Below are 27,156 nucleotides of genomic sequence, written 5' to 3' on the forward strand. Positions count from 1 at the left end.
CTAAACAGTTGTAAAGCTCTTAGATGAAAGAGCTCACTGGTGTAAAGACAGCAAAAGGAAAAGATCCTATTCTAAAGATTCAAGACCCTGGAAGAAAACAAAAGGAAAATGGACCCAGACTCAGAGTATTTTGCAAGTAATTGAAAGCTTTCTTTAAAAATGACTGAACCTCCATGTCCCTGCTTCTGGACTTAAAAGTAACACAGAAAATGCTAGGATATTTGTGCCAGGGAGGAAAATGTGTCTTATTTACAAGCACAGGTCAAGAATCAGAATTTAAGGAAGCTATTAATAAAAGTATTTCTCAGAGAAAGACAGCAACAGCTGATACTTTCTCCATCATCCATGAAGTAAACCCACCCCAGGGTTCTCTTACCAGCACCAGCATTTCAGAGTCTACAGACATTTTTAAAAGCTTTTCAGTTACTCTTCAGACAAAAACCTTTTTGCACAGTGGTGGCTACTTCTCCTCTTTGCCCCTGTCGTCCGGTGCACATCTGACAGATTCATCAATTCTTTGCCAGAGCATCAGCAGGTGAAAGGATCAGGGCTAAAATCTTGTTCCCTGTATGTTTTGTTTGCCAGAACTTTATTAAACAGTCTTCCTCTCTTCCCTTACAGTCAATCATATCACCCTATCCTTCAGCCACTTTGGCCTTGAAAGCAGCACACCATGTACCCGAGATTTTGTAGAGGTGTTGGACGGCAGCCATGACGACGCACCCCTCCGAGGTATGCCGTGTCGCTCACTCACTTCTGTGGCCTGGGCTTTCTACGGTTTCTGTACTTACATGTGTATATGCTGTCATCAGAGGTTAGAATGTTTCCAATAACTATGAAGACTGTCGTAAGCCAAGGAAAGATACCGAGAGGCTGAGGAAGCAGGAGTCAACGTAGGGCTTGAGAAACTCAGCTCATTCATCTTCAAGGACATGAATGGTTTATGTATTTTTTATTAATTGAAAAGTTGCAACTGCTTTAAACAGTAGTAAAATGCAATCCATTTTAACATTAGATAGCATTCTGTGGGAAATTTCTTGTTACTGTTTGACCACAGTTCTCGTGTTCAAATTGAGGATGTTTCTTCTGGTTTTGTCCTCATTGGAAGGAAAGTAATGGATGGATGGATGGATAGATAGATAGATAGCTGTAATGGATAGGTAAATACATATATATATATATATATATGTACATTGGATGGATGGATGGATGGTTGGATGAACAGAATAGATAGACAGACAGGCAGGCAGGCAGATATTATGGAGTTCTGTTTGTAAGACATCCCAGTAAAATTAAAGAATGTTGCTTATAGTTTCTGTAATGTTCTCAAACAAAATAATCTCAGGTTATTTTGGGAAGATCCCCTGGAGAAGGCAATGGCTACCCACTCTAGTATTCTGGCCTGGAGAATTCCGTGGACAAAGGAGCATATATGTATCTATATACATATAATTCCATGGACAGAGAAGCCTGGTGGTCTACAGTCTGTGGGTTAGCAAAGAAACGGACATGACTGAGCGACTTTCACTCACTCACTCATTTAAATGTTCTCTATGACTTACTCCTATTTGAGCTTTGTCACTCAAGCTCCTTATCCTGCAGTAGAAGACAGGTTCCATCAGAGAAGGGACTTTGTTTTGCTCATGGCTATATTCTCAGTACACAGAACAGTGCCTGAGATGATAGTAGGCAATTGACAAATGCTCTCTGTGGACTTCTGATTGTATTCTTTGTGACTTTTGTCTGTAAGCATTTGACCATTGTCAAGGATATATTATTTAACAGACACTTTTATAACCTTGCACTGAGCACTATTCTGAATTTTATAATAGTAAACTTTATAAATAGTACTATTTTTATAAAGTTCTATTCATTAAAAAACTTTAGAACTTTATAAATAGTAACTCAATTCTTATACCCTTATAACATAGAATTTCATTATTATCCATGTACCTGTTTCTCAAGTGGAGAAACTGAGGCACAGAGAGCTTGAGTAACTTGACTCGTGTCACGTAGCTGGTAAGTGGCTGAGCTTGGAGGTGAATGCAGGTGTTCTGGCCCCAACATCTGCAGTTTCTCAGCTATTGTGTGTTGCCGTTGAGTATTAGCCCCCTTCTTTGTGCAGGTGCCTGCTGCCCTGGAGAGTTTAACATTAGTTACATTTGGAAGTTACCTGTGTTTCTCTTACCTTCCCCTCACAGTCTTTATCATGTTTATAAATGTGTCCACAGTTTATTTTGAATCATCAGGCATCATCCCAAACACTGACCCTGACCTAAATGGTTCTCTAGTAGTGGTTTCTTCTGTTTGGTTTGGTCTCTTGTGATTTTAGTGAATACATGTTGGCATATCATCATTCATTCTCCTTGTCAATGTCATCATTATTTAGGCCGATACTGTGGCCCCTCCTTGCCCCATCCTATCACTTCCTTCAGCAATGCTCTGATGCTGAAGTTCGTCTCAGATTCTACAGTGAATTTTGGTGGTTTCCACGCCACATATGCTGCATCCACATCAGGTAAGAAATGTCAGCAAGTGGTGCTATTAGGTTAAGAGGAATGTGTAGAAAATCCTTGATTTATTATTTGGGATTCCTTTACATTTTGTGTTCTGAGCTAGTTTTGTAGATCTCCTCTGTGACTCATTTTACTGTCTTTCAAATTTGGTTAACATGCTTATAAATTCTAACAGCTGTGAACTCTGTACCACATCTTCCTTATCCATTAACAGACATTTGTTCCCATACCTTGACTATTGTGACTAATGCTGCTCGGGGTGAGCACTGGAAGTGGGGAGAATTGGTTGGAATGATCTTGGGTGACTTGCTTGTCAGCATATCCTTGTTCTCCTTCTTGATATATTTGTTGAGGGAGCCCCTGATGGACAGGGTCCAGTGGTGTCTCTAACCGGTGGACAGCTGCCATTCTTCAGTCTCCCTGGCCTGACAGCTGTGCTCAGGCAGGGCTGGGTGTCTTCAGGGATGCAGGATGGACCATGGCACATGGGGAGAAGGGGAAAGAGGAGCACCCAGTAAGAGGCTGTAAGCTAGGATAGTTCTGCTTGTCAGCTTCCTCATTATTAGCTGTTAAAAGCCTTAGAATGCTGGGAGATCTGTGCAGGTTTCAGTGCTCTCCTGAGAAGGAAATGTTGAAATATTGCTTTCTTTTCTAGGCCAGGGGTGAAAATCATCCTGGTCAGAAATACTGAGGATTAAAATGAGTCTTTTATTACATAGAGCTATAGTTCACAGGAAGAAAAGGCTTTTAGAAAAGAAACTACAGGGATTCCTTCTAATCCACCATACCCAGTGGCTTTTAGTTTTCAAGTTACAGAATCTTTTCCTTATTATTATATATGCTGTGGATTTTTTTTTAATTATGAAATGAAAAGAGTACATCCTCTGATGCTCCTAACAGCTCTTCTGGTGTTCTTTCTCTATCTTATGGTGTCTTGTATTTGACATTTACTCCGCCACTCACTTTGTTTCTCTTTTCTTCTAGCTTGTGGTGGAATATTCCACATGGCTGAGGGCATCTTCAACAGCCCTGGCTACCCAGAAGTTTATCCTGCTAATGTGGAATGTGTCTGGAACGTCGTCAGTTCCCCTGGCAACCAGCTCCAGCTGTCTTTTATGTAAATCCTTTTTTTTTTCATAGTGTATTGTTTCGGTGAGAATGAATCTGCAGGAAGGAAGCACTGTTACTAATAGGATGGACAACTAATAGCATATATGTCCAAACAACTGTTAAGAGAATATGGTGGGAACTTCAAGGAAGTCTGTTTGCATATTTCCTCTGTTTTAGTCATAGTTTAGGTTATAAATAGCATTAAACTTCTCTTATGAATGGTTTTAGAGTCCTGCCTAACATTAACAAGAGTGCATGCCTGAGCTCTTAGCATGTTTTAATTTTTGGAATTCTCATCTTCAGATAACATTAATTTTGTCTTTTTTAAAAAAACTTAGAAACATTTAGACTCTTCCAGAGAATCACTATCATTCTTTCTTCCAGCAGAAATCCCCGTCTCAATTAAGCCTTCTTTACTCATATACCTTATCTCTATCCCCAATCTACTTTTTCTTCTTACTCTTAGCAAGAAAAGGATTTTGAAAGTATTTGGAACTATTGGCCTGACAAAAATACCTATTTTTGTCAGACATTGTTTTCCAACAAAGATGGGTTTATTTGCAATCATCAGAGAACTGCAGTTTGAGGCCTGCAACCATAGTGAGCCACGTGCAAGTCCCTGTATAGAAAGAGAAGGAGAACACTTCTATAGAGAAGCAAAGGAAGTTGAGAGGGCTACAGTAAACATTCTTCTCATTGGTTGAGCCCTTCAGGAAGAAAGAGAGGTCTTTCTTCTTCCTGCTGGACACTTCTGTTTTTGCAGGGCATGAGACTGCCCCCTTTTGGTATGTGACTGTATTTAATTGAGATTCTATTTATTAACTTTTTACATTTCCCCCTTTTGATCATAATATTTTTCTGAAAGCATTGCTGATCTAGAATCAGGGTTTCTAGTTTCAGCAGTTTTCTGTGTGTCCATGTCAAGAAGGACCTTTCCTGGTATAGTATCTCCTGTCAGAGGGAAAGTGCACACACTGGAAATCTATCAAGGTCACATTTGTATAACTAGGAGGAGTGGGAGGGAGAATGCTCAGGTACTTTTAATCTGAAGTGCACTTGATATCAAGATCATAGACACTGGAGATTGTCTGAAGCCATAGGTCATCATCAGAGGTTTGGCAACAAATGTCTAACAAGGCCTAGTCTGGATATCTTGGGAAACTGTCTAATCAGATGTCACCTGCTTCAATTCCAGAACATCTTTGCTTCAGGTCACCAGCTGATATGCAGGTCCAATCAGGGTTCAGTGATTTCTTTAGGTGAACCATATGAATCCAAGAGTCTACTCCTGATAGCTTGGTTTCACAGGGTTGATTAGAGGTACCCAATAGGGGCCTTTCCAGTGAGGATGAAGTGAGTTCTTCTGGAGGAGTCTTTTCCAATTGACAGGTTTCAAGATGTAATGCTTAACGTCTTCATTTCTCAAAGGTATACTATGAAAAGATTATGCTATTAAAACATGGTTACTTTTAATACCAGCAATTAATCCCTTGCAGTATTGGAATATCTCGCTTTTTATCAGTTGTGGGTCAAAATAAGTGAGAGCCAAGTGCATTGGAAATTCTGGGGCTATCTCAAAAGATAAGAGTATAAGTTTCAAAAGGGGAGGATCCAAGATTTAGAAGGACTGATAGCAATGTTTTTGACCAAGATGTTTGGAGGGCTTCTGTAAATTTGGCCAAGTCTTAATGATGCCGTTGGGTCTTCAATCAAATCGGAGGATTGAAGGTGGTAAGCACAGTGGAAGTGCTGTAAAACTAGTCAAACAGCAGACTTGTCAGAGTACCTGGCCAGTAGAATGGATTGCCTCAATCACTGTGAAAAGTCTGAGTGGAGTTCCCCAGGTAGGGATCCTCTTTTCCAAAAGGACTTTTGCCACAGAAGAGAGAACAGCCTGTCTGCAAAGGAAGGCCTCAGTCCACTGTGGAAACATATAGACCATGACTAAAACATATTTATATCCAGTAGAGGAAGAAATTGTATAAAATCCATTTGCCAGAGCTTGAATGGTCCATTAGGCAATTTAAAATGTCTGGGAGCAGCACAGACAGGCTTCCCTCAGTTCTACTTTGGACACGTGGGACAAGTGAGGTAGGCACTTTTCTCGGCCTTGTTAATGTTTCCTCTGTAATATTGATTCATGAAGGCAATCATCTTGTCAGTAGAACAATGGTTTAATGCATGCATATTGGTGGGGAGTGGGAGTTTTAGAGTGTCTGGTAGCAATAAGTTCTTATTTGATGTGAACCAGAGCTTTGTCTTTTTATCAAACCAACAATAATTGAATTTCCAATCTTGTTTTTCCTTTTCTGAGAGCAATTTCTGGGCTTTTCTAGCCAGTTTTTCTAAATTTCCCTTTGGACCATGACAGAAGTTTGGTTGCTATTGGTTCCTTTAAGGGCAGCATTCCTTATAAAACTATTGTCAAGGTAATTTTCCTTAGCTTACAAAGAGTCAGGTTCACAATGTCCCAGAACCTTAATAATAGCTAAAGTGGCAAGGGAAAGTATCACATCCAGTAATTCCTAAACTTGAGGGGAGGCATTTAAAACTTTTTTGCCCTTGGAAGTAAGGAGGGCATATTGCTTAGTAAGGAAGACACATTGCTCCCATGGTATTCCAAAATTAATAGCTACTCCAAAAACTACTATCAATATGAGCTACTATCAATATAAATACTAGCAGTTTTATCCTTGGTTAAAGTATAAGCCCATGTTGCTGCTGCTGCTGCTGCTAAGTCGCTTCAGTCATGTCCGACTTTGTGCGACCCCATAGACGGCAGCCTACCAGGCCCTGCCATCCCTGGGATTCTCCAGGCAAGAACACTGGATTGGGTTGCCATTTCCTCCTCCAATGCATGAAAGTGAAAAGTGAAAGTGAAGTCGCTCAGTCGTGTCCGACTCTTCACGACCCCATGGACTGCAGCCTACCAGGCTCCTCCGTGCATGGGATTTTCCTGTGTGTCAGTGTTCCATTCTCTTGCTTTTCATATAAAAAGGGAAAAGAGAATCCAGTCATTGGGATGCCCAAGGACAGATGAGTTCCTCAAATTGCCTTTAAGGCCTTGAAGGTTATGTTATCTCGTTTCCTCTTAAAATTGGGTTGAGGGTGTTATTGTTGAGTAAAACATACAGAGATTTAGCCATAAGAGAGAAATTTGGAATCCAGTTTCAGCAATAATCAACTAGCTAGAGAAAACTTCATAGTTATGCTTGGTTTCGGGTTTGGGGAATGTAGGACACCACAAAGTCTGTCTGGACCCAGGTACAACCCTTGTCCTAATAGCAGATACCCTAAATATCAAAGCTGGATTTGGGCAGACTGCAGTTTTCCTTTGGTGATCTTAGGTCCCTTTAAGGCTGAAAGCTTTAGCAAGTGGATGCAGTTTTCCTGTGAGCCTTGAGATGCAGCATGAAGAAGCAAATCATCCACGTGTTGCAGCTAAGTAGTTGAGCCTCTAGAGAACTTTGTATGACCCAGACCAGCCTTCACGATTCCTGAGAAACAAGGGCTCTGAGTAACACCCTGAGGTGTTACTGTCCAGGTGAATTGTTCTTCTTACCAAGTAAAGGCAAAAAGGTATTGACTAGCTTCATCAACCAGAATGCTAGAGAATGCACTACATGGATCAATTGCAGTAAAGAATTTGCTTCCAGGTGGACTGATGTCAGTATCCTGTGAGAGCTGGGGACCACACGGTGGAACAGGATAACAGTGTTGTTGATTGTCTGGAGGTCCTAGATAAATCTGACCTTTAGCTTTTGTCACTGGTGAACTGGGAATGCTTCAAAGGATAGTACAAGGGATAATGAGACCTTGAGCTTTGTAGTTTCCTAGGAGGGCTTTTGTGTCTTGAAGAATCTTTATATTTAAAGACTTTTTATTAATTCAGGGAAGAGGTTTTGAGGGGTCTACCTGAATCTTCATAGGAGGTGTGTTGTGAATTGTGCCAACATCAGTTAGAGATTTTGCCCATAAGGAAGGTGGTAGCTGATTCAATAGAGACAAATAGTAAGTATTTCCAGAATCAGCTCTAGAACCATCAGAGATGGAAGATAGAAGATGTCAAAGGGTCATCTAATTTCCCTTGTTGGTTACTTTGATGACTCCTGTCAGAATCTTGAATTATTTCCCCCTTCTTGGACAAAAATATTCCAGCATGGCACTTCTCTAAGATGTCTTTACCTGACAAATGGGTAGTGCTAGAAGAACTAAGGGAAAAGCACATGTATCTCTCAAAGGACTTAAACAAAAGGGAATTGGTTCAGAGACAGGAACCTCCTGAGACTCGTTAGATCCCCACTAGTGAACTGTTTCTGTTCTCTGAGGCAGGGGCTTTTTTTTAATAGTAATGGAATTGAGCAACGAGAGTGTGGCTCTGGGGTCAGTTAGGATTGGAAGAAATCCATTCCTAAAGAAATGTTTCTCCACACGAGTTAAGAGGGAAGATTAGGAAGAATTCCTGTAGTTCCTCAGAGGCCAGTTAGAAGTGCTTCAGGCTGAAGATGTCTGAAGCACTTAGATTTGGAACAATCTCTTTTCCAGTGTCCTGGCTCTGCAGTAATAGCGGATACTAATAGGATATGGTTTCACTTAGGAGCCTTCTTTTGCTGGGGTTGAAGATTAAGAATTTTGGCAGTCTTTCTCTGAGGTGACTCATTTGGAGTTGGAGAGAGCTGGTTTGCCACATTAGCTAAATCTGGGATAGACAGTTTCCCATTCCATCCTGATCCTTGTTACTAGAAGGGAAAAGTCCCAGTTCAGCCCATTAATAAACATAGTGTTAAAAGCTACCTGGGTGAAATCAACATCTAAAAGAACATCAGAATTTTCCTTAAAAATGATATGAAGTTGATTGTAATAATCATGAACAGTTTCATCAGATTTTTGTGTGTGAGCCTGGATTTTGTTCCAATCAGCAGGATTTGGAGAAACCCCAGGAACAATGTGATGAAGCCTCCTGGGGATTGCCTGAGCCTGATCATATAATGATAGCAGCTGGCCTCCCAGCTGTAATTCTAGAAACCTTGCAGGATTTCCCGCAGTTAGTAGTTTTCATCCAGTGCTGATCCTAGCCTTCACTGCCCAGCATAAGGACTAGCTGATGTAAGGTTGATAAGTTTAAATAATTATATTAAAATTTTCCAGCAGTCTGTGAGTATCCTGTTACTTTGGGAAAACTTTTGACTATAGCTCTCAATTCAGCTTTGGTTCAGGGAATACAAAAAACTAACAGTTCAGCCTCTGGATTCTTAGAAGGCTTAATTTTAAACAGACATTCCTACACGTTCAGAGGAAAAGCGAATGAGAATAGTTTCAACAGGGAAGCTTGGTAAGAGAATTGGTATGAGGGTAATTGGCAGTACAGAGAAGGAGGAGACGGTATAGCTAGGAAGGAGGAAGATGGCCTTGGAAATGGGATCTAACCCATGAAGAGCCAAAAGAGAGAGACCAGATGGTGTTAGGGGCAGAGCCTGAGACAGAGAAGCTGAAGAAGAGGAGCCTGAGGCACTGGGAGCCGTTTTATCTCTCATTACTCATGTTTTCCTTAAAATCTTATTCTGTAAAGAAGCCATTCTAGACTCCTGATAATGTTGGGAAGCTTCCAAATACCAATCAGAGTAAGCATTCCACTCATTTCTGGAAATTTTGAGCTATTGTAGTCCTCTTTGTTTCTAAAAGAATTCAACTTTGGGAATTTCAAAAGTTCATCATAATGATCATTGAGATCCTAAATTGTCTTTGGTCAGGTTGGCCCATTTAGTCAGAAATGTGCATAAGGAAAGACTTCAGTTCTTAAACATCAAATTTCCCAGAGTCTCTGTTTGGAAGGTACTCTCACAATTCTTAGTTACCTGGGCTCTGATGTCTCAGAGGTTTTTCTCTAGAGTAAAAGAACAATTTTCAAACATTTTGCAGCATAAGCAGCTCAGTTCAAATAGCTCACAAGCCTAAAATACCAGCCAATTCTAAGGAAATAGCTTGGTCCTAGAGGAGCTTGGCCAAAGGCTTTTTTAGCCACTTTCCAGAGACTAGCCCTTTGCAAAGGAATAGGCTGAAGGCTGGACAAAAACAGGCACAGTTTCAGTGAACCGTCTCCTGTTCCCAAAGGAATGGTTCAAAGGCTAGTCTGTTTCAATTGAAACAGTCTGATCTCAAATCAGACAGAAGTGCCAAGTGAATACTTGTGTACAGAGCAAAGCATTGACCAGAAAGATGAAGCTTTAAAATAGATTCTGAATAAAACCTAGAGAGCTTCAAAAGCAAAGAGAATGTGAGCTCAGATCCAGGAGAAGGATCTTCAGACTCCAGATTTGGTGGGAAAAGCAGTGAATGACAATGGGCTGAATTGTGGGTGCCACACCTGTTTGCTTACCGAACCACCAAAATGTGGGTCTGAAATAAACAGAATGCTACATATTCCTCCAGCAAAGACGGGCTTATCCAGGATCAGCAGAGAACTGCAATTCAGGATGCACAACGGTAGCGATCTACTGCAAGTCCCTGAACAGCAGGAGGATGATACTTTTTTTAGAGAGAAAAGGAAGCCAGGAGGGCAGTAAACAGAATCCATGGCTTTTATTGGCTGAGTCCATGCTAGGAGAGAGAGGAGTCTTCTTTCTTCTTCCTGTTGGGCTCAGCTACCATCATGGGGTGTGAGAGTTCCTTCTGGTTTCTCCATTCTTTATAATTAAAGTTTCTTTTTATTAATTTTGACAGAAATTAATGAAAAATCACTCTTATGTTCCTCATTGAACTGTAAGCCCTTTTAAATATGGACTATGGACATACAGTCAACAGTAGGATCCTGCCACATTCTGGGCAGTCTTAGGTTAAATTAAATAGCAATAATGTATTTTCTAGAAGTAGATAGTGCAAAGGACATGGTACGTGAAATGGGGCTTTTTAATCCATCAGTAGAGAAATACTTGTGACACTGGTAGTGCCACACTGGTAATGGGTACTTAATAAATATTGGATAATAAGACATTGGTTTTTAAAACTAAAAGGTTTTTGTTTTACTGTATCACAGATTATTGGGCTTTGGTTGATGTTACTAATTCTGTTTTGAAAAGAATATAATACCTGACTTACTGTGGAGAGAAGAGGATGGTTTTGAGGACACTGCTCTGTTTATTCCAAAAACCTTGCTCCTCTTCTAGGCATGCCATTCTGTGCATCAAGAATGGATTTTTTTTTAAATGAAAGATAAGTCCTATTTCTGGACCATGTTCAAATATCTCAAGTTACTTTCTTTTAGCCTACCAGTCAATGCCTCTTTAGGATCCAACTGGCATTGTGTCAAAACAAAGACACCCTCTGAGCACCTGAAAGGCAATGCAAGTTTAAGTTGTCACATTGGAAAGAGGTTTTGTTTGCTTTTATCTTTACAAAAAGCACAAAGTTTTGTATGGGAAGAAATATAAGTACATATATATATACATATGTATTACATATATATACACATACAGCCATATATACATACATATGTATTTTTTATTCAACATTTATTAAGCCCCTACTTTATACAGGTAAGCTTTTGTTACACATATGTTAGATGCTTCATATATAAAGCACAATTTACTCTCTTAATAGATGCTTTATAGCCAATGATGAATAAAATGTGAACATCGTTCTTATGGTAAGTCCAAAGTCCTTCACATAGATTACCAGGCTTCATAATTGCTAAATTAAAGGGCTTTGTTGTTGTTGTTGTTGTTGTTTTCCTCTTTGTCCTTACCACATTCACATTCTTAAACAGTCTGATGTTCAGCAGTTACCAGGTACTGGGCCCGGTACTGGGAATGTTCAAGACAGACAAGATCCCATTTTTTGTTAAGTTACTAAGAAGTTAATGTCAAGAAGCTATTTGTTTAAAACCTAGAGAGATGCATTTCATCTTTGGGGATAATCTTATCCATACAGGGCCATAGTTATGATTAGATATGTTAAATTTTAAATGTACAGCACAGGGCTGATGCATGCCTGATGTTCAATGAATGTTAATTCTCTCACCCTGCCATTTCTAAAGTCTCTTGTTTGGCAATTCAAAATTAAAATTAAATGGACAACACTGAGCTCTCCTAGAGGACAGAATATAAACACAAAAAGCAAGTTTCATCCATTGTATTCTTTAATAGACACTAAATCCTGATTATTGTATAAACAAATCTAATGCTTCATCTTTTTCTCTTCTCATCCATGAGAAGTGAATTTTGATTATTTTGTCTTCCTTGCTTCAGTTTTATTTTTAAAGTATAATTTGTGGAATACAAGATGTTCCTCTTTATGCAGATGATAATGAGAAGGGCTTTATGGCAAGGCCTCCGAGTTATTTCTGCCCTGATCTAAACTATATCCAGATGGGCACTTGGAGGCATTCCCCTGGGGTGGGGGACAAGCATATGGAATATGTCAAGTTCTAAAACATGGGGTTTGAATTGTGGATACTGTGGTGAAATTGAGTAGGGAAAAGAACTGGAGGAATTATGGTTGAATCTGTAACACAAAAGGAGGGGGAAAATAAAACCCCCAAAGAATTTCTTTTATAAAACAGATATTTAAAGGAATTAGCAGAAAGTGTATTTTATGCTGGCAGAGTCCTTTTACAATGTGATTGATCTTGGTTCAAAAATCGAAATGAGATAATGAGAAACAGAGATCGTACTATTTTTGTTCCACATCATATTTTTACTAGCAGATCTGAGCCAAAGTTTTGGAAAGAAGATAGGTTTGCTTATAAATTGAACTGGCCTAAAACAGAAACTTCCAAGAACAATAAAACATTTTTAAAAGTTAAATTTGATTCTATCAGATATCCTACCATTGTTTCTAATGAAAAGCCTTTTGTGACATTTAGCATTGGATTACACCAGTCTGGTACAAAAATAGAAAAACCGAGCACTTAGTGATCTTCTGGACCCTTGAGTCAAACTTTAATGTGCATGTTGATCATCTGGGATCTTATTAAAATTCATATTCTGATTCAGTTGGTTGGTGGGACCTGATGCTTCATTTCAAACAAGCTCTGAGGTGATGCTAATGCTGCTGGGCCACATGCAACATTTTGACTAGAAAAGATTTAGGAGCAATTTTGTGTTAATTGGGTTTCTCTGGTGGCTCAGACCATAAAGAATCTTCCGTCAGTGCAGGAGACCCGGGTTCAATCCCTGGGTTGGGAAGATTCTCTTGGAGAAGAGAATGGCTACCCACGCCAGTATTCTTGCCTGGAGAATTACATGAACAGAGGAGCCTAATGGGTTACAGTCCACCAGGTTTTCAAAAACATAACTGAGTGACTAAACACTTTCTGTTTTTGGTAAATCACCTGTAGAGAAAAATAATCACCTTTTGTTTTTTATGAGAATCAGAATGCAATTTTAGCATATTTTACATTGTTGATAATATTATGGGTAATAAAACTGAGCCTGAATTTAAGAGCCAAACTTGACAACCATCCTAAGGATAGATTCAGAACAATTAGTTTCCAAAACTGATTGTTCAGTTCAGTTCAGTTCAATCTCTCAGTCGTGTCGAGTTTGACTCTTTGCGACTTCATGGAGTGCACCAGGCCAGGCTTCCCTGTCCAATCACCAACTCAACTCTCAGTTGGTGATTGAGATAGATTGTAGATATAAACTGTCTCATGAAGCATTAAACTGTCAAGGAAGACAGTGGATGTAAGACAAATGTGTGGTTCATTTAGCCTGATGTGGATCTTTCCTGTTTTTTTCTGCTACTCAGTTACGTCACTTGTTTAGTTGCTAAGTTGTGTCCGATTCTTTTGCAACCCCGTGCGTGGACTGTAGCCCGCCAGCTTTCTCTGTCCATGGGATCTCCCAAACAAGAACAGTGGAGTAGATCCTCCCAACGTGAGTCTCCTGCATTGACTCGCAAATTCTTTACCACTGAGCCAGCAGGGAAGTCTTTGAAAACAGCCTGAAATATAGACCCAGGTGATCTACACGGTAATAACCCACCTTGATGGGATTATTGAGAGGTACAGACTCACTGTCCTGCTGGCGACCTACCAATGCTGGTATCTGGCTTGGCAAGCTGTTAGTGGAGCGGAGCTGACCAGTTTGCTCCTGTCCTCTGGTTGACAATGAAGCCTCAGAGGTGTGCCTGATACATTTGATCCCCTAGTGGGGCATGAGGTCCCAGTAACTCCAGGCCAGGCAGCTGTTCCTGAAGCATCCTAAGCTGTTAGTTGAGAGAGAGCCCCCTAAGGGCGCTGGCTTACCAGCGTCATGGGAAATCCTGCTCATGTTGAGCAGTACCTGAAAGATACATAGCAGGGAAGTAAGTTTTCTCTTCTGGAGACACTTTCCCCCTTCCCAACAGTTTCTTTTCTTTCTTTTTTAAAAAATTAATTTATTTTTATTTGACTGCACTGGGTCTCAGTGTGGCATGCATCGTTTTAGTTTTGGCATGCGAACCCTTAGTTGAGGCGTGTGGGATCTAATTCCCTGACCGGGGTCAAACCTGCGTGTCCCACATCAGGAGCGCAGAGTCTTAGCCACTGGACCACCAGGGAAGTTCAACAGTTTCTTTAATCTTGCTAAGCCATTCTTTCTTCTTCTCTTTATCTTGTCCTTCTCAGCAAAAATGAATTACTTCTGAAAAAAGAAGAGCGTGCGCTCACTTCATTTACTTTTTAAAAAATCATTAAATTACCTTTTTATTTAAAAAATAATTTTACATGAATAAAATATTACGGGGCAGCAAAAGTTCCCCATGCATATTCCCATACCTTCTCATCACAGAGATAAACGGTGTTTTCAATTTTATGTTTATCACCTCTATGCAAGTTTATGTACTGTTATTATATGTATATTTTATGTATATACATATCAGTTCAGTTCAGTTCAGTCACTCAGTTGTGTCCAACTCTTTGTGACCCCATGGACTGCAGGACACCAGGCCTCCCTGTCCATCACCAACTTCCAGAGTTTACTCAAACTCATGTCCATTGAGTCAGTGATGCCATACACCTGTCTCCATACACACAACATAATATTGCTTTCTGTTTTATTCTTTACATAAGTGCAGTAATGCTTACTGATTTTGCTGAAATTGTGCTAAATTTATAGATTGATTTTGGAAGAATCTTTATATAGAGACTTTTCATATTAAATTTGGAATATCTCTCCATTTATTCAGTCTCCTTTTAGATCCTTCACTAAAAGTTTATATTTTTTCTATGAAAGTCTTATAGATATTTTGTTACATTTATTCCTAGGCATCTTATTTTTTATTGCTATTAAAAATGGCATCTGTTTAAAAATTATGGAGGTACCCTGACCACCTTACTAAAATAACCTTCCTTAATGACTACACTTTTTCCTCCTAGAATTTATCACTGCCTCATAGTATTTCTATTTCTTTGTTTATTATCTACTTTTAGAATATAAGTTTCCCAAAGGAAGGAACATTATTTTCTTCATTATCTTGTCCCAGTGTCCCAATATAATAGAGAGACAAGTATTTGTTGTGTGAATGTTGACTTAGGTACAGTTCCTAAATTTTTGTTTGCTGGTTTAAGGAAACCGTATTAATTTTTGCCTATTATCTTATCCAGCAGCCATTCTATTTTCTAGAATGTCAAAAATTCTGCATCTTGTGTGCTTCTCTATCTTCAGTGCCTAGAAAAGGCACTTGGTGGATACTTATGAATAAACGAGTGCTCTTAAATGTTGATTGGCAGCACTTGCCTTCCAGTTCTTACAGCCATTTTCCCTTTCCCCGACTTACTGCCCTGAAGAACCCTTCAATATATCATGCAACAAAGTGATGAGAGCAGGCTTTCCTGTGTTATTTCTTATTTAAAAGAAATGTTTAAAAACTTCTACCTCTAAGTATATTTGCTGTAGATATTTGGTGGGTAGTTCTCATCCAGTGAGAAAATTTCCCTCTATTTTTAATTTTCTAGAGTTTTTATGATGAATGGATCTTCAGTTTTATCAAACACTTTTCTGCATTTGTGCAGAAAACATTGATTCTTCCTTTGTGTATTTTTTGATCTAACTTTCTCTTTTAATCTGTGTGTGTGTGTGTGTGTGTGTGTGTATGACAAATTGTTCTAAGATCTTTTCATCTTAAACCATTGTGAGTTTAACCTGATTAAAATATACATATCTTACAGATTGATGGATTCACTTAGCTAATATTCTATGTAAGATTTTTCATCTGCATTGTTAAGTGAGCAAAATGTTTTGAGTTAGCTAAAAGACACTTGATTGAAGTTAAAGAAAAAATTTGACAAGTGAACAGGTCAACTCAGCAAGTAACTGAGGAGAATCCCCAAATTTAGTTGATCAATTTAACCCCTAATTTTTTTTTTGTCCAATCAGAGCCTTCCAGTTGGAGGAGTCTCAGGACTGCAGCAGAGATTTTGTGGAGGTCCGGGAAGGGAACGCCACGGGGCGCCTGGTGGGACGATACTGTGGAAACGCCCTCCCCCTCAATTATTCATCCGCTGTTGGGCACATCCTGTGGATCAGATTTGTCTCCGACGGCTCAGGCACTGGCATGGGCTTCCAAGCTGCATTTGCCAGCAGTGAGTTGGTTGTTTTAGTGATGGCTTCCAGAAGGTGTCCTACATACTCGGAAGGATAGCAGTGGTTTCAGTAATGCATTAAGAACAATTTATTTATTGTCTCTGTGGAATTACTTTATAATGTATTAGAAAAACTAAATTATATATGAATGGCTCATAAACAGCCAGGGAGAACATTCTCAGTAGCTCTAAGATTCTTTTTAAGCTCTAGTGTCTGCCTAATTTTAAGTTAAACTTTTTTATGAGAGTGTGTTAAAAGAGTTTTTTTAAATTATATTTGTGTTTCAGTTTGGTATTCTTATGTCAAATGTGTTTCATTTGATGCCATAAACTCTATAGTCTGCTAATTAAAAACATTTAGTATTACTTTAGGATACTCCTAAGTGTTCAGATGTTATAACAACAGGATATCTTTCTAATAAGAGAAAGTATGAAATCTTTTTATTTTCTAACTCAGTTTTTTCATAATGTGCTATTATGGTATTCTACATGTGATTTAAAATGTCAGTTTCTCTTTTATAATTTTAAAACATATGTTTCATTCTTTTGTAAGCAAAATAAAGTAAACCAAAATTATAGAACAGGGCTGGTAATGCCCCTTGCCTTGTCTCCAGGTCCCCTGGGATCTGGGAACCCATTTTACATGGGAAGCTATTGCTTGTTTTCACACTGAGGAGCCTTCCAGGGAGATGGAATTCCATTCACAATATCAACTCTTCTCCAAGGAATTAATAGATAGCAGAGAAACCACAAGGGAAGCAGTATTTCTTTCAGTTTTGAGAAAAGAAATTGCAGTCAATTAAAAGTCCATCCTTTTCAACACCCCTTGCCTTTTGTTTCTTTCATTTGATTAAAAAGCTGTTCCAAGTAGGTCTGATTTACTACCCTGTTTTCCTTCCTAGTATTTGGCAATGATAACATTGTGGGAACTCACGGGAAAATTGCCTCTCCCTTGTGGCCTGGAAATTACCCCCACAACTCCAATTACCAATGGATAGTGAATGTGGAAGAATCTCAGGTTATTCATGCCAGAATCTTGGAGATGGACATGGAGGGCACACTTAACTGCTATTATGACAAATTGAAGGTGAGTTTTTAAGAGCAATTGATGTTTATACATTTTGGTGAATTGCTATTGGCAATGATAGATCCAAGTTATTGTCTATTCAAGCATTTGCAAATCATAGCAGATGGTCTACCCTACACCATGAATAACCCTGTTAGGTTACCCAAACAATGGTAATTCTGGTATTATATTTGTTAGTTTTGATTCTGTAGCTAACTTTTTTCAGCATTATTGGAATTTTTCTGTTGGGCTTATCTAAGCATGTGTATTTATCTTAATTAAGTATTTATCCTATTTTATATCCCATTACCCTGTTCATTCTTATGTTAGAATGCTAAAAATTTGAACAATCATTTAAAAATAAGTATAAGTACTTATATTTAAGTATAAAAGTTGTGGTGATCATTGCCATTCAGACATTGGCTACTGCACCAATCCGAAGCACTATCAGATTACTTTTCATCCAGCTTTATTGAGATATATTTGACAAATAAATACTGTGTATATTTAAGATGTACAATTGGGTCGTTTCATATATGTACACACTATAAAATAGTAATCACAATCAAGCTAGTTGACACATACATCACGTCAGTTACCATGTTCTTTATTTTTGATGTGATGAGAACACATATCTGCCCTGTTAGCAAATGTAAAGTGTTACAATGAACTGTTATTAGCTATAGTCACATCGCTCTACTTTACATCTTTAGAATTATTAATCTCGCACTACTGAAACTTTGTACCCTTTGACCAGCTCCCTATTTCCCACTCACCCATCTCCTGGCAACCACACTCTATTTCCTGCTTCTATGGATTTGACTTTTTTACTATCAGATTCTTGAAGGCCAAGATGCCATCTTATTCATTTTTGGTCCACAATGCTTCACATAGGATCCAGTACTTGATAGATGCTCAGTTTGTTGGACAGAATTATCAGATAATTTGAAATCTGAACTTACATAACAGCTTCAATTGAGAAATTTGTAATAACACTCATAACAAATTTATTCAAATTATTTACAAGATGGAGGGAAGGATGAAAAGTGTAATTGGATAGCATCCATTCATGGGTGCAGAAAACTAAACGTGCTCAAGACTATGTATTTGGAAATTGTCACAAAATATATCTCTAATTAGGTAATCTAACATTTTCAACCAAATGAAAGAGATTTCTAGAGCTTTGAGTATGCTGAACCCATGCAAGCTATGATTCTTCTGTTGTTGCCAATTCTGCTTCTTTACTTCTTTGGAAAGAAACTCTGTTTCTTTACTTACCTGTGGACAGGTGAGCTCCTTCAGGACACCTGTCCACTTTCTCTCATGAAACTTTTCCTTTTTCTCGTTACTTTTCCCCTTTCTTCCCAATTCCTCCCTTTGAGGCCCCAGAGCACATTCAGTAAGCACTGTTGAGCAACTATCTTGGTTGCTACTTTTCTACCCACACATTTTACTGTAAATCGTATAGTGAGCTACATCACATGGAGCATGTTTATTAATATAATTCCGCAGGAATGAGAAGTGATTTTAAAACACATTTAATTGTTTGCAGTCATATTTTGTATTTCATTATACTTTCTTTTCTAAACTTATATGTAATGTTTGCTTATTTATGATAAAATTATAATAAATTATGATAAAAATATATTAAAAATTATAATAAAATTATAATAAAAATTATAATAAAAAATTATCCTTTTGACTTTCTATTTATGAAGAAAATGGAGGCGATTCCCTAAGTTCAGTGCTTTGTTCTCTGTCTTTTCCATGCAGATTTACGATGGGGCTGGCATTCACTCCCGCCTGGTTGGAACCTACTGTGGTACCCAAACCGACTCTTTCAGCTCCACTGGAAGTTCTCTGACATTTCAGTTTTCTTCTGATTCTTCCATCTCAGGGAGAGGATTCCTCTTGGAGTGGTTTGCAATGAATGCCTCTGTTGGGCCTTTACCTACCATTGCGACAGGTCTGTTAGTAATAAATGGCATTCTTTATAGGGGCTGATATGTGTAGACTAATATCTCCAAGAGTCCTACTAATAAAGGCCAAATACACAAATGAATAAGAATAATAATTGCAGTCTCAAAACCCTTCCTCCGTATGTTCAGATGTTCTTCTAATCTCATAAATACATAAAGATTACATGTTTATTCCAAAAAGTGCTGGTTTCCCATTATATTTTCATAATAATTAAGGGCTTAGGAAAACATTTATTTTATTTATAATTAATTTATTTGGCTGCTCCAGGTCTTACTTGCAGCACATAGGATTGTCCATCTTTGTTGGTTGTGGCTCGTGGGATCTTTAGTGGTGGCATGTGGGATCTTTTTTTTTTTTTAAGTTGGGTATGTGAATCTAGTTCCCTGACCAGGTGTTGAACCCAGGCCCCCTGCACTTGTAGTAGAGTCTTAGCTGCTGGACCACCAGGGAAGTCCTGATAATTGAGAGTTCAACATCCACAAGACATTACACTTACAGTTGCTAGAAACCACTTTAGAGATCTCTGAAAGTTTGGTTTGCAAATACCATGCACACACACACAATAGATAAAGATCAACTGATAGAAATATTTTCCTCTGTATTAAATATCCTTTATTTTTCCTCTGTTATTATAAGTGTGCCTTCAGAAATGCTTTGCTTGGTACTTAGCAGGTGATAAACTGTCATGTTTCAAGGTAAAGGTGGCCTAAATTGTAAGCTTTTATTTTATTTTCCTACTTTAAAGATATGTTAGACTCTCTCAGTATGCTGTGTTTTGGGAGACTGTTAAGCAGCTGAACGACTACAACAGTAGTCTTCATGCTTGACAAATAATAGACGCTCCATAACTGGGTGAAGTGGCAAAATGATGGTGAAAACAGTAGAATGCAATGTGTTTTTCATAAAAAATATGGAAATCACAGCTGTCTGAATTAGTGGAAAAATATTTATAAATTTCTTTGAGAAAATTGTTTGAATTTGGTTGTTTCAGTATAGGATTGTGGCTTTACACTTAAAATGCTACCTTCTTTTCTACCAGCACTATTTCAAAGCTGTTGCTTTTCATTCTGCAGGTGCTTGTGGTGGGTTCCTGCAAACAGGAGATACTCCAGTCTTCCTGTACTCCCCAGGCTGGCCTGAAAGCTACAGTAATGGCGCCAACTGTATGTGGCTCATCCAGGCTCCAGATTCTACTGTGGAACTCAACATCCTTTCCCTGGACATTGAATCTCATAGCACATGCAGCTATGATAAACTTGTGATAAGAGATGGTGAGAAACATTTAAAAAGCAAAATAAAGCAAAAAACTACCTAGTTTCAACCCTGACACATATTTGGTTACATTCAGTTATAATCATACTTGTTTACTGCCTTCATCCAGTTTGTATGGAATCATGAGATACTAGAATTGGTTACATTTATGCAGAACACAGGCTTCCCTGGTGGCTCAGTGGTAAAGAATCAGCCTGCCAGTGCAGGAGATGCAGGTTCCATCTCTGGTCCAGGAAGATGCCCTGGAGAAGTAAGTGGCAACCCACTTGAGTATTCTTGCCTGAAGAATCCCATGGACAGAGGAGCCTGGTGGGCTATAGTCCATAGGGTCACAAAGAGTCAGGCACAACTTAGCAACTGGACAACAGCAATAACGACTACAGAACATAAGGAAAATATTAAATTGCCATAGCAAGATAATTCACACACTACACACTATGTCAGGGAGAGCATTAGGAAACATTATATCTTGTTTAAGAAGGAAATTATAATCTGAGTTTCCAGGTTGTGCTGCTTTCTCATTTAAAGGCTATGGAAATCAATCTTAATGTGTTGTATCTATGGCTTTAAGATCTAAGTATGAAAAGTACTTATAATTTCAATGTATTCAGTTTTCCATGTCTACTGAATCTCTGGCTAGAATGGGTTGAAAAGTGAAATTCACTCAGTTGTGTCTGACTCTTTGTGACCATACAGTCCATGGAATTCTCCAGGACAGGATACTGGAGTGGGTAGCCTTTCCCTTCTAGAGAGGATCTTCCCAACCCAGGGACTGAACCTAGGTTTCCCGCATTGTAGGCAGATTCTTTACCAGCTGAGCTACCAGGGAAGCCCCCAGAATGGGTAGTATTAAGGGCTAACAGTTGTCGTCTTTTCCTTGTAGTAATGCTAGACAGGGAATGAGAGGTGTGACTGATGCTATAGTGAAAGATGTAGAGTTGTAACTTCGCGGTCTGCATGGAACAGAGAAGACGGAGGCTGTGTCCTCTTGTCAGTGTTTCTCACTGTTTGATCCCCAGACCAGCAGCATCAACATCACTTGGGAACTTGTTAGTGATGCACACTCAGTGCCCCACCCCAGATCAACTAAACTAGAAACTCTCAGATGGGTTCTAGATCTGTCTGAAGTTAAGGTCAAGATCAGGTGAGGAGAGTAAGACAGGATTGGGCAAGTACAGAGGCAGATCCTGTCTTCATTTAAAACTGGAATATTTTATTCACCTTACATTTCATTTCCATTTTTGAAAGATTGCACTAAAATATTTTTATCTTGATTCCTGAGGTCTTTGACGTCTTCTTGAATTTTGCCCCCATTATATCTACTACTGTTGGCAAGAATCCCTTAGAAGAAATGGAGTAGCCATCATAGGCAACAAAAGAGTACAAAATGCAGTACTTGAATGCAAGCTCAAAAATCACAGAATGATCTCTGTTCATTTCCAAGGCAAACCATTCACTATCACAGTAATTCAAGTCTATGCCCTGACCAGTAATGATGAAGAAGCTAAAGTTGAAGAATTCTATGAAGACCTACAAGACCTTCTAGAACTAACACCCAAAAAAGATGTCGTTTTCATGATAGGGGACTGGAATGCAAAAGTAGAAAGTCAAGAAACACCTGGGATAACAGGCAGATTTGGCCTTGGAGTACAGAATGAAGCAGGGCAAAGGCTAATAGAGTTCTGCCAAGAGAACGCACTGGTCATAGCAAACACCCTCTTCCAACAACACAAGAGAAGACTCTACACATGGACATCACCAGATGGCCAACACCAAAATCAGATTGATTATATTCTTTGCAGCCAAAGATGAAGAAGCTCTATACAGTCAGGAAAAACAAGACCAGGAGCTGACTGTGGCTCAGATCATGAATTCCTTATTGCCAAATTCAGACTGAAATTGAAGAAAGTAGGGAAAACCACTAGACCATTCAAGTATGACTTAAATCAAATCCCTTACAATTATACAATAGAAGTGAGAAATAGGTTCAAGGGATTAGATCTGATGGACAGAGTACCTAAACAACTATGGATAGAGGTTCATGACATTGTACAGGAGACAGGGATCAAGATCATCCCTAAGAAAAAGAAATGAAAAAAAGCAAAATGGCTGTCTGGGGAGGCCTTACAAATAGCTGTGAAAAGAAGAGAAGTAAAAGGCACAGGAGAAAAAGAAAGGTATACCCATTTGAATTCAGAGTTCCAAAGAATAGCAAGGAGAGATAAGAAAGTCTTCCTCAGTGATCAATGCAAAGAAATAGAGGAAAACAATAGAATGGGAAAGACTAGAGATCTCTTCAAGAAAATTAGAGATATCAAGGGAATATTTCATGCAAAGATGGGCACAATAAAGGACAGAAATGATATGGACCTAACAGGAGCTGAAGATATTAAGAAGAGGTGGCAAGAATACACAGAGGAATTATACAAAAACAGATCTTCATGACCCAGATAATCACAATGTTATGATCACTAACCTAGAGCCAGACATCCTGGAATGCAAAGTCAAGTGGGCCTTAGGAAGCATCACTACAAACAAAGCTAGGGGAGGTGATGGAATTCTAGTTGAGCTATTTCAAATCCTAAAAATTGATGCTGTGAAAGTGCTGCACTCAATGTACCAGCAAATTTGGAAAACTTAGCAGTGGCCACAGGACTGGAAAAGGTCAGTTTTCATTCCAATCCCAAAGAAAGGCAATGCCAAAGAATGTTCAAACTACCACACAATTGCACTCATCTCACATGCTAGTAAAGTAATGCTCAAAATTCTCCAAGCCAGGCTTCAACAGTACATGAACTGTGAACTTCCAGAAGTTCAAGCTGGATTTAGAAAAGGCAGAGGAACCAGAGATCAAATTGCCAACATCCGTTGGATCATCGAAAAAGCAAGAGAGTTCCAGAAAAACATCTAATTCTGCTTTATTGACTATGCCAAAGCCTTTGACTGTGTGGATCACAACAAACTGTGGAAAATTCTGAAACAGATGGGAATACCAGACCACCTGACCTGCCTCCTGAGAAATCTGTATGCAGGTCAGGAAGCAACAGTTAGAACCGGACATGGAACAACAGACTGGTTCCAAATCTGGAAAGGAGTATGTCAAGACTGTATATTGTCACCCTGCTTATTTAACTTGTATGCAGAGTACATCATGTGAAATGCTGGGCTGGATGAAGCACAAGCTGGAATCAAGATTGCTGGGAGAAATATCAATAACTTCAGGTATGCGGTGACACCACACTTACGGCAGAAAGCGAAGAAGAACTAAAGAGCCTCTTGATGAAAGTGAAAGAGGAGAGTGAAAAAGTTGGCTTAACACTCAACATTCAGATAACTAAGATCATGGCATCTGGTACGATCACTTCATGGCAAATAGATGGGGAAACAGTGACAAAGTTTATTTTTTGTGGCTCCAAAATCACTGCAGATGGTGACTGCAGCCATGAAATTAAAAGACTATTACTCCTTGGAAGAAAAGTTATGACCAACCTAGACAGCATATTAAAAAGCAGAGACATTGCTTTGCTGCCAAATGTCCATCTAATCAAAGCTATAGTTTTTCCAGTAATCATGTATGGATGTGAGAGTTGGACTATAAAGAAAGCTGAGTGCCAAAGAATTGATGCTTTTGAATTGCGGTGTTGGAGAAGACTCTTGAGAGTCCATTGGACTGAAAGGATATCAAATCAGTCCATCCTAAAGGAAATGAGTCCTGAATATTCATTGGAAGGACTGATGCTGAAGCTGAAACTCCAATACTTTGGCCACCTGATGCGAAGAACAGACTCTTTGAAAAGACCTTGATGCCGGCAAAGACTGAAGGCAGGAGGAGAAGGGGACGACAGAGGATGAGATGGTTGGATGGCGTCACCGACTCAGTGGACATGGGTTTGTGTAGACTCCGGCAGCTGGTGATGGATAGGGAGGCCTGGTGTGCTGCAGTTCATGGGGTCACAAAGAGTCGGACATGACTGACTGAACTGAACTGAACTAGTAGCGCAGGCTCAGCATTATGGGTTTTATTTCCCAAAAGATGCAAGAAGCATAGAGTTTTCTATGAATTTCCTAGTTATTAAATTTTGGCAATTAATGAAAAATGCTTCATAGCCTTTTTTTGGACCAAACAAATATATTTGCTATTGGTCCACAGGTGTCTAATGTGCATTTTTGTGTCTCCTGTATCTACTCAACCATAGACCACCCCCTGCTATTTATAGTGAGGAAAAATCAAATGGCAGAGCATCTTTGCTTTCCCGCTGTAGGGCAGAAGGTGAAGACTCAGGTCAATCATATAAACGTGTTTAGATGGTAAGCCATAACTTTCTACCTTTTTCCTATCAAAAGTCTCCTCTAAGCACATTGCCCAGAGGAAGTATCATCTTTCCTTCTTTTTTTAAATTCTTTCCTTAGAAAAAAAATGAAAGTCAATAGACCCAGCTCAGTCTCACTGAAAGATAAAATATACACTTATGAAATAAAGCTTCAAAATTTTCTGATGCAGATAATCAGAAATTAAGTCAACAGATTTGGGCTGAAATATATAGCAAACTAGTATAATGAAGATAAAAATGCAAGAGGAATTACAGATAAACTTCTGAATGATAAAATAATGCATAGTTACCAGAAGTCAGAACTCCTCTAAAGAACGCCATGTATTTATAGCTGTGCCACTACATTCGGGAACTTGTTTTCTAAACTAGCTAGTAATGTGTGAGTTTTAGGTTGTAGTCAATGTCAAAAAAGAATCATTTTGCTAGTTGAGTGAAAGGGTCGATTTCCTCATGTCTTACATTCTATTTTTATGTATTTTTTAAGTTTGAAATCATTAATTCTATGCCTTAGGGGAAAAAAGCAATGTATTTTCCCAGTCAAGGCATCCAAGTCTGTTATAATCCCCTTTGCTCCATTCAGGCTTTAACTGAAACAGCTGTTTTGATCAACATTTAAAATTGAGAGAAGCCAAAGGGAAAAGGGCCATGGGGTGACCCAGTCCTCAGTGGTGTTTCTGGAGTGCACACTTGCTGATGCTAGCTTTTTTTCATCTTCTGCACATGGACAGAAGTGTGTTCATTTAATGGCAGAACAAACAATGAGCAACCAAGAAATGAAAAGGAAAAAGAGAAACCCTCTGAAGGTGAAGGCACACTTCTGGGCAAATGACCTTATAACACTAGCACTGGATCTGGAGATGAAGAATCAAATGTTTTGTTTTTTGGGTACTTGACCTTCAGCAGTCAGAATAGCTTAGTTTAGTGTCTGATGCACACATCAGCACTGGTCCTCAATTACTTCCCAACCCCACATCTTGTTTTGAGTTTTAGTTCCAGGAAGAACTGTCAACCAGTGTTTGGAAAGGCAGTGGAACTGGCAAAGAAGTCATTATTAAAGTGTAAAGAAAAAGGCAGGCAGCCCCACTGCAAACCACGATGATGTAACCCCTGGAGTGTACCTGTATCTGATAATCTCGTTGTCTCCTAGGAATGGGGGTGTTTTGAGAATAATGTACAAGGTGCTTCTGCTGGGTTGCACTGGTGGTGGAGCCGATTCTTTAAAAATGTTTTTCATTGGAGTACAGTTGATTTTCAATGTTGTATTAGTTTCAGGTGTACAGTAAAGTGAATCAGTTATCCGTATACGTATATTCACTCTTTTTAAGATTCTTTCCCCATATAGGTAATTATAGAGTATTGAGTAGAATTCCCTTTGCTATGTATTAATAGTAGATATTTATCGATTATCTGTTTTATATATAGTAGTGTATATATGTTAATCCCAATCCCCCAATTTATTCCTCTCCACTCCCCTATGGTAACCACAAATTTGTTTTCCACATCTGTTTCTCTCTTTCTGTTTTGTAAATAAGTTGTGGAGGTGACTCATAAGACAGCATGTTGTCACACTGACATTTCCTTTCCTTGGTCATAGGAGACAACAGCATGGCCCAGGAGCTAGCCGTTCTCTGCGGCAGGGAGGTCCCCGGACCCATCCGGTCAACTGGAGAGTACATGGTGATCCACTTCACCTCGGACTTCAGTGTAACTGGGGCAGGCTTTAATGCGTCCTTTCACAAGAGTAATATATTCTCTTAATTTGTTCTAATTCATTTCATCTCACCTCACCTATCTCTTGCTGTCTCTCTAACATACTCTGCTCGTTTTTCAATGCCAAGACACAGATTGTAAGTCAGAGTGCACAAGTCTCTGCCTAGCCTCTGGGGAGGAGGGGTTATCCTGATGTCACGTACTAAGTCCTGATCAAAAAAACAAACAACAAAAAAAAAAACCGGTCACATTGTACAGAAGGATCCTCTGCCTTCAGTTTTCTGGGTGGGACAACTTCTCTCCATAGTAAGTCTAAGAGGAAGATGTCTCAAGCAATATTTCAGCCCAGGTGATGGCTGGAACCAGAAGACAGTGCATATCCATAACACAGCAGAGGAGCAATAAGTCAGAGCTATCCTCAGTCTAAGAAATAACCAGTCAAGTAATATAGGAGAAATCGTTGTAAATCCCTTGGTTGAAATGATTCATTTAAAGGTTGGCAGGAAGAGTTTGCTGCTCTTGAAGTATGAATTTGGTGAGTCCAAGAAGATGCACAGGATATGGGAGGCTGTCATGTGGAGTGTGATCAAGAATTTGAATGCTTGACAAAAT

The 27,156-nt window shown here is 39.0% G+C and overlaps 1 protein-coding gene across 2 annotated transcripts in view; it reads left to right on the forward strand.

Moving 5' to 3' along the window:
• The window catches only part of CUBN (cubilin), a 259,434-nt gene that overhangs the window by 145,225 nt on the left and 87,053 nt on the right, over positions 1-27,156 (forward strand). For both annotated transcript variants that reach the window (XM_086334167.1, XM_086334168.1), the window contains 8 exons: positions 622-732; positions 2,390-2,518; positions 3,501-3,633; positions 15,980-16,185; positions 17,088-17,272; positions 19,025-19,217; positions 20,305-20,502; positions 26,429-26,575. In XM_086334167.1, coding sequence (XP_086190293.1) covers positions 622-732; positions 2,390-2,518; positions 3,501-3,633; positions 15,980-16,185; positions 17,088-17,272; positions 19,025-19,217; positions 20,305-20,502; positions 26,429-26,575 — 1,302 coding nt within the window. The remainder of the gene's footprint in view (positions 1-621; positions 733-2,389; positions 2,519-3,500; positions 3,634-15,979; positions 16,186-17,087; positions 17,273-19,024; positions 19,218-20,304; positions 20,503-26,428; positions 26,576-27,156) is intronic.

Source organism: Bos grunniens, chromosome 13 (genome assembly GCF_055505025.1).
Source record: "Bos grunniens cultivar Pamir isolate PY7600 chromosome 13, Bosgru_T2T1.0, whole genome shotgun sequence".
Lineage (NCBI taxonomy): Eukaryota > Metazoa > Chordata > Mammalia > Artiodactyla > Bovidae > Bos > Bos grunniens.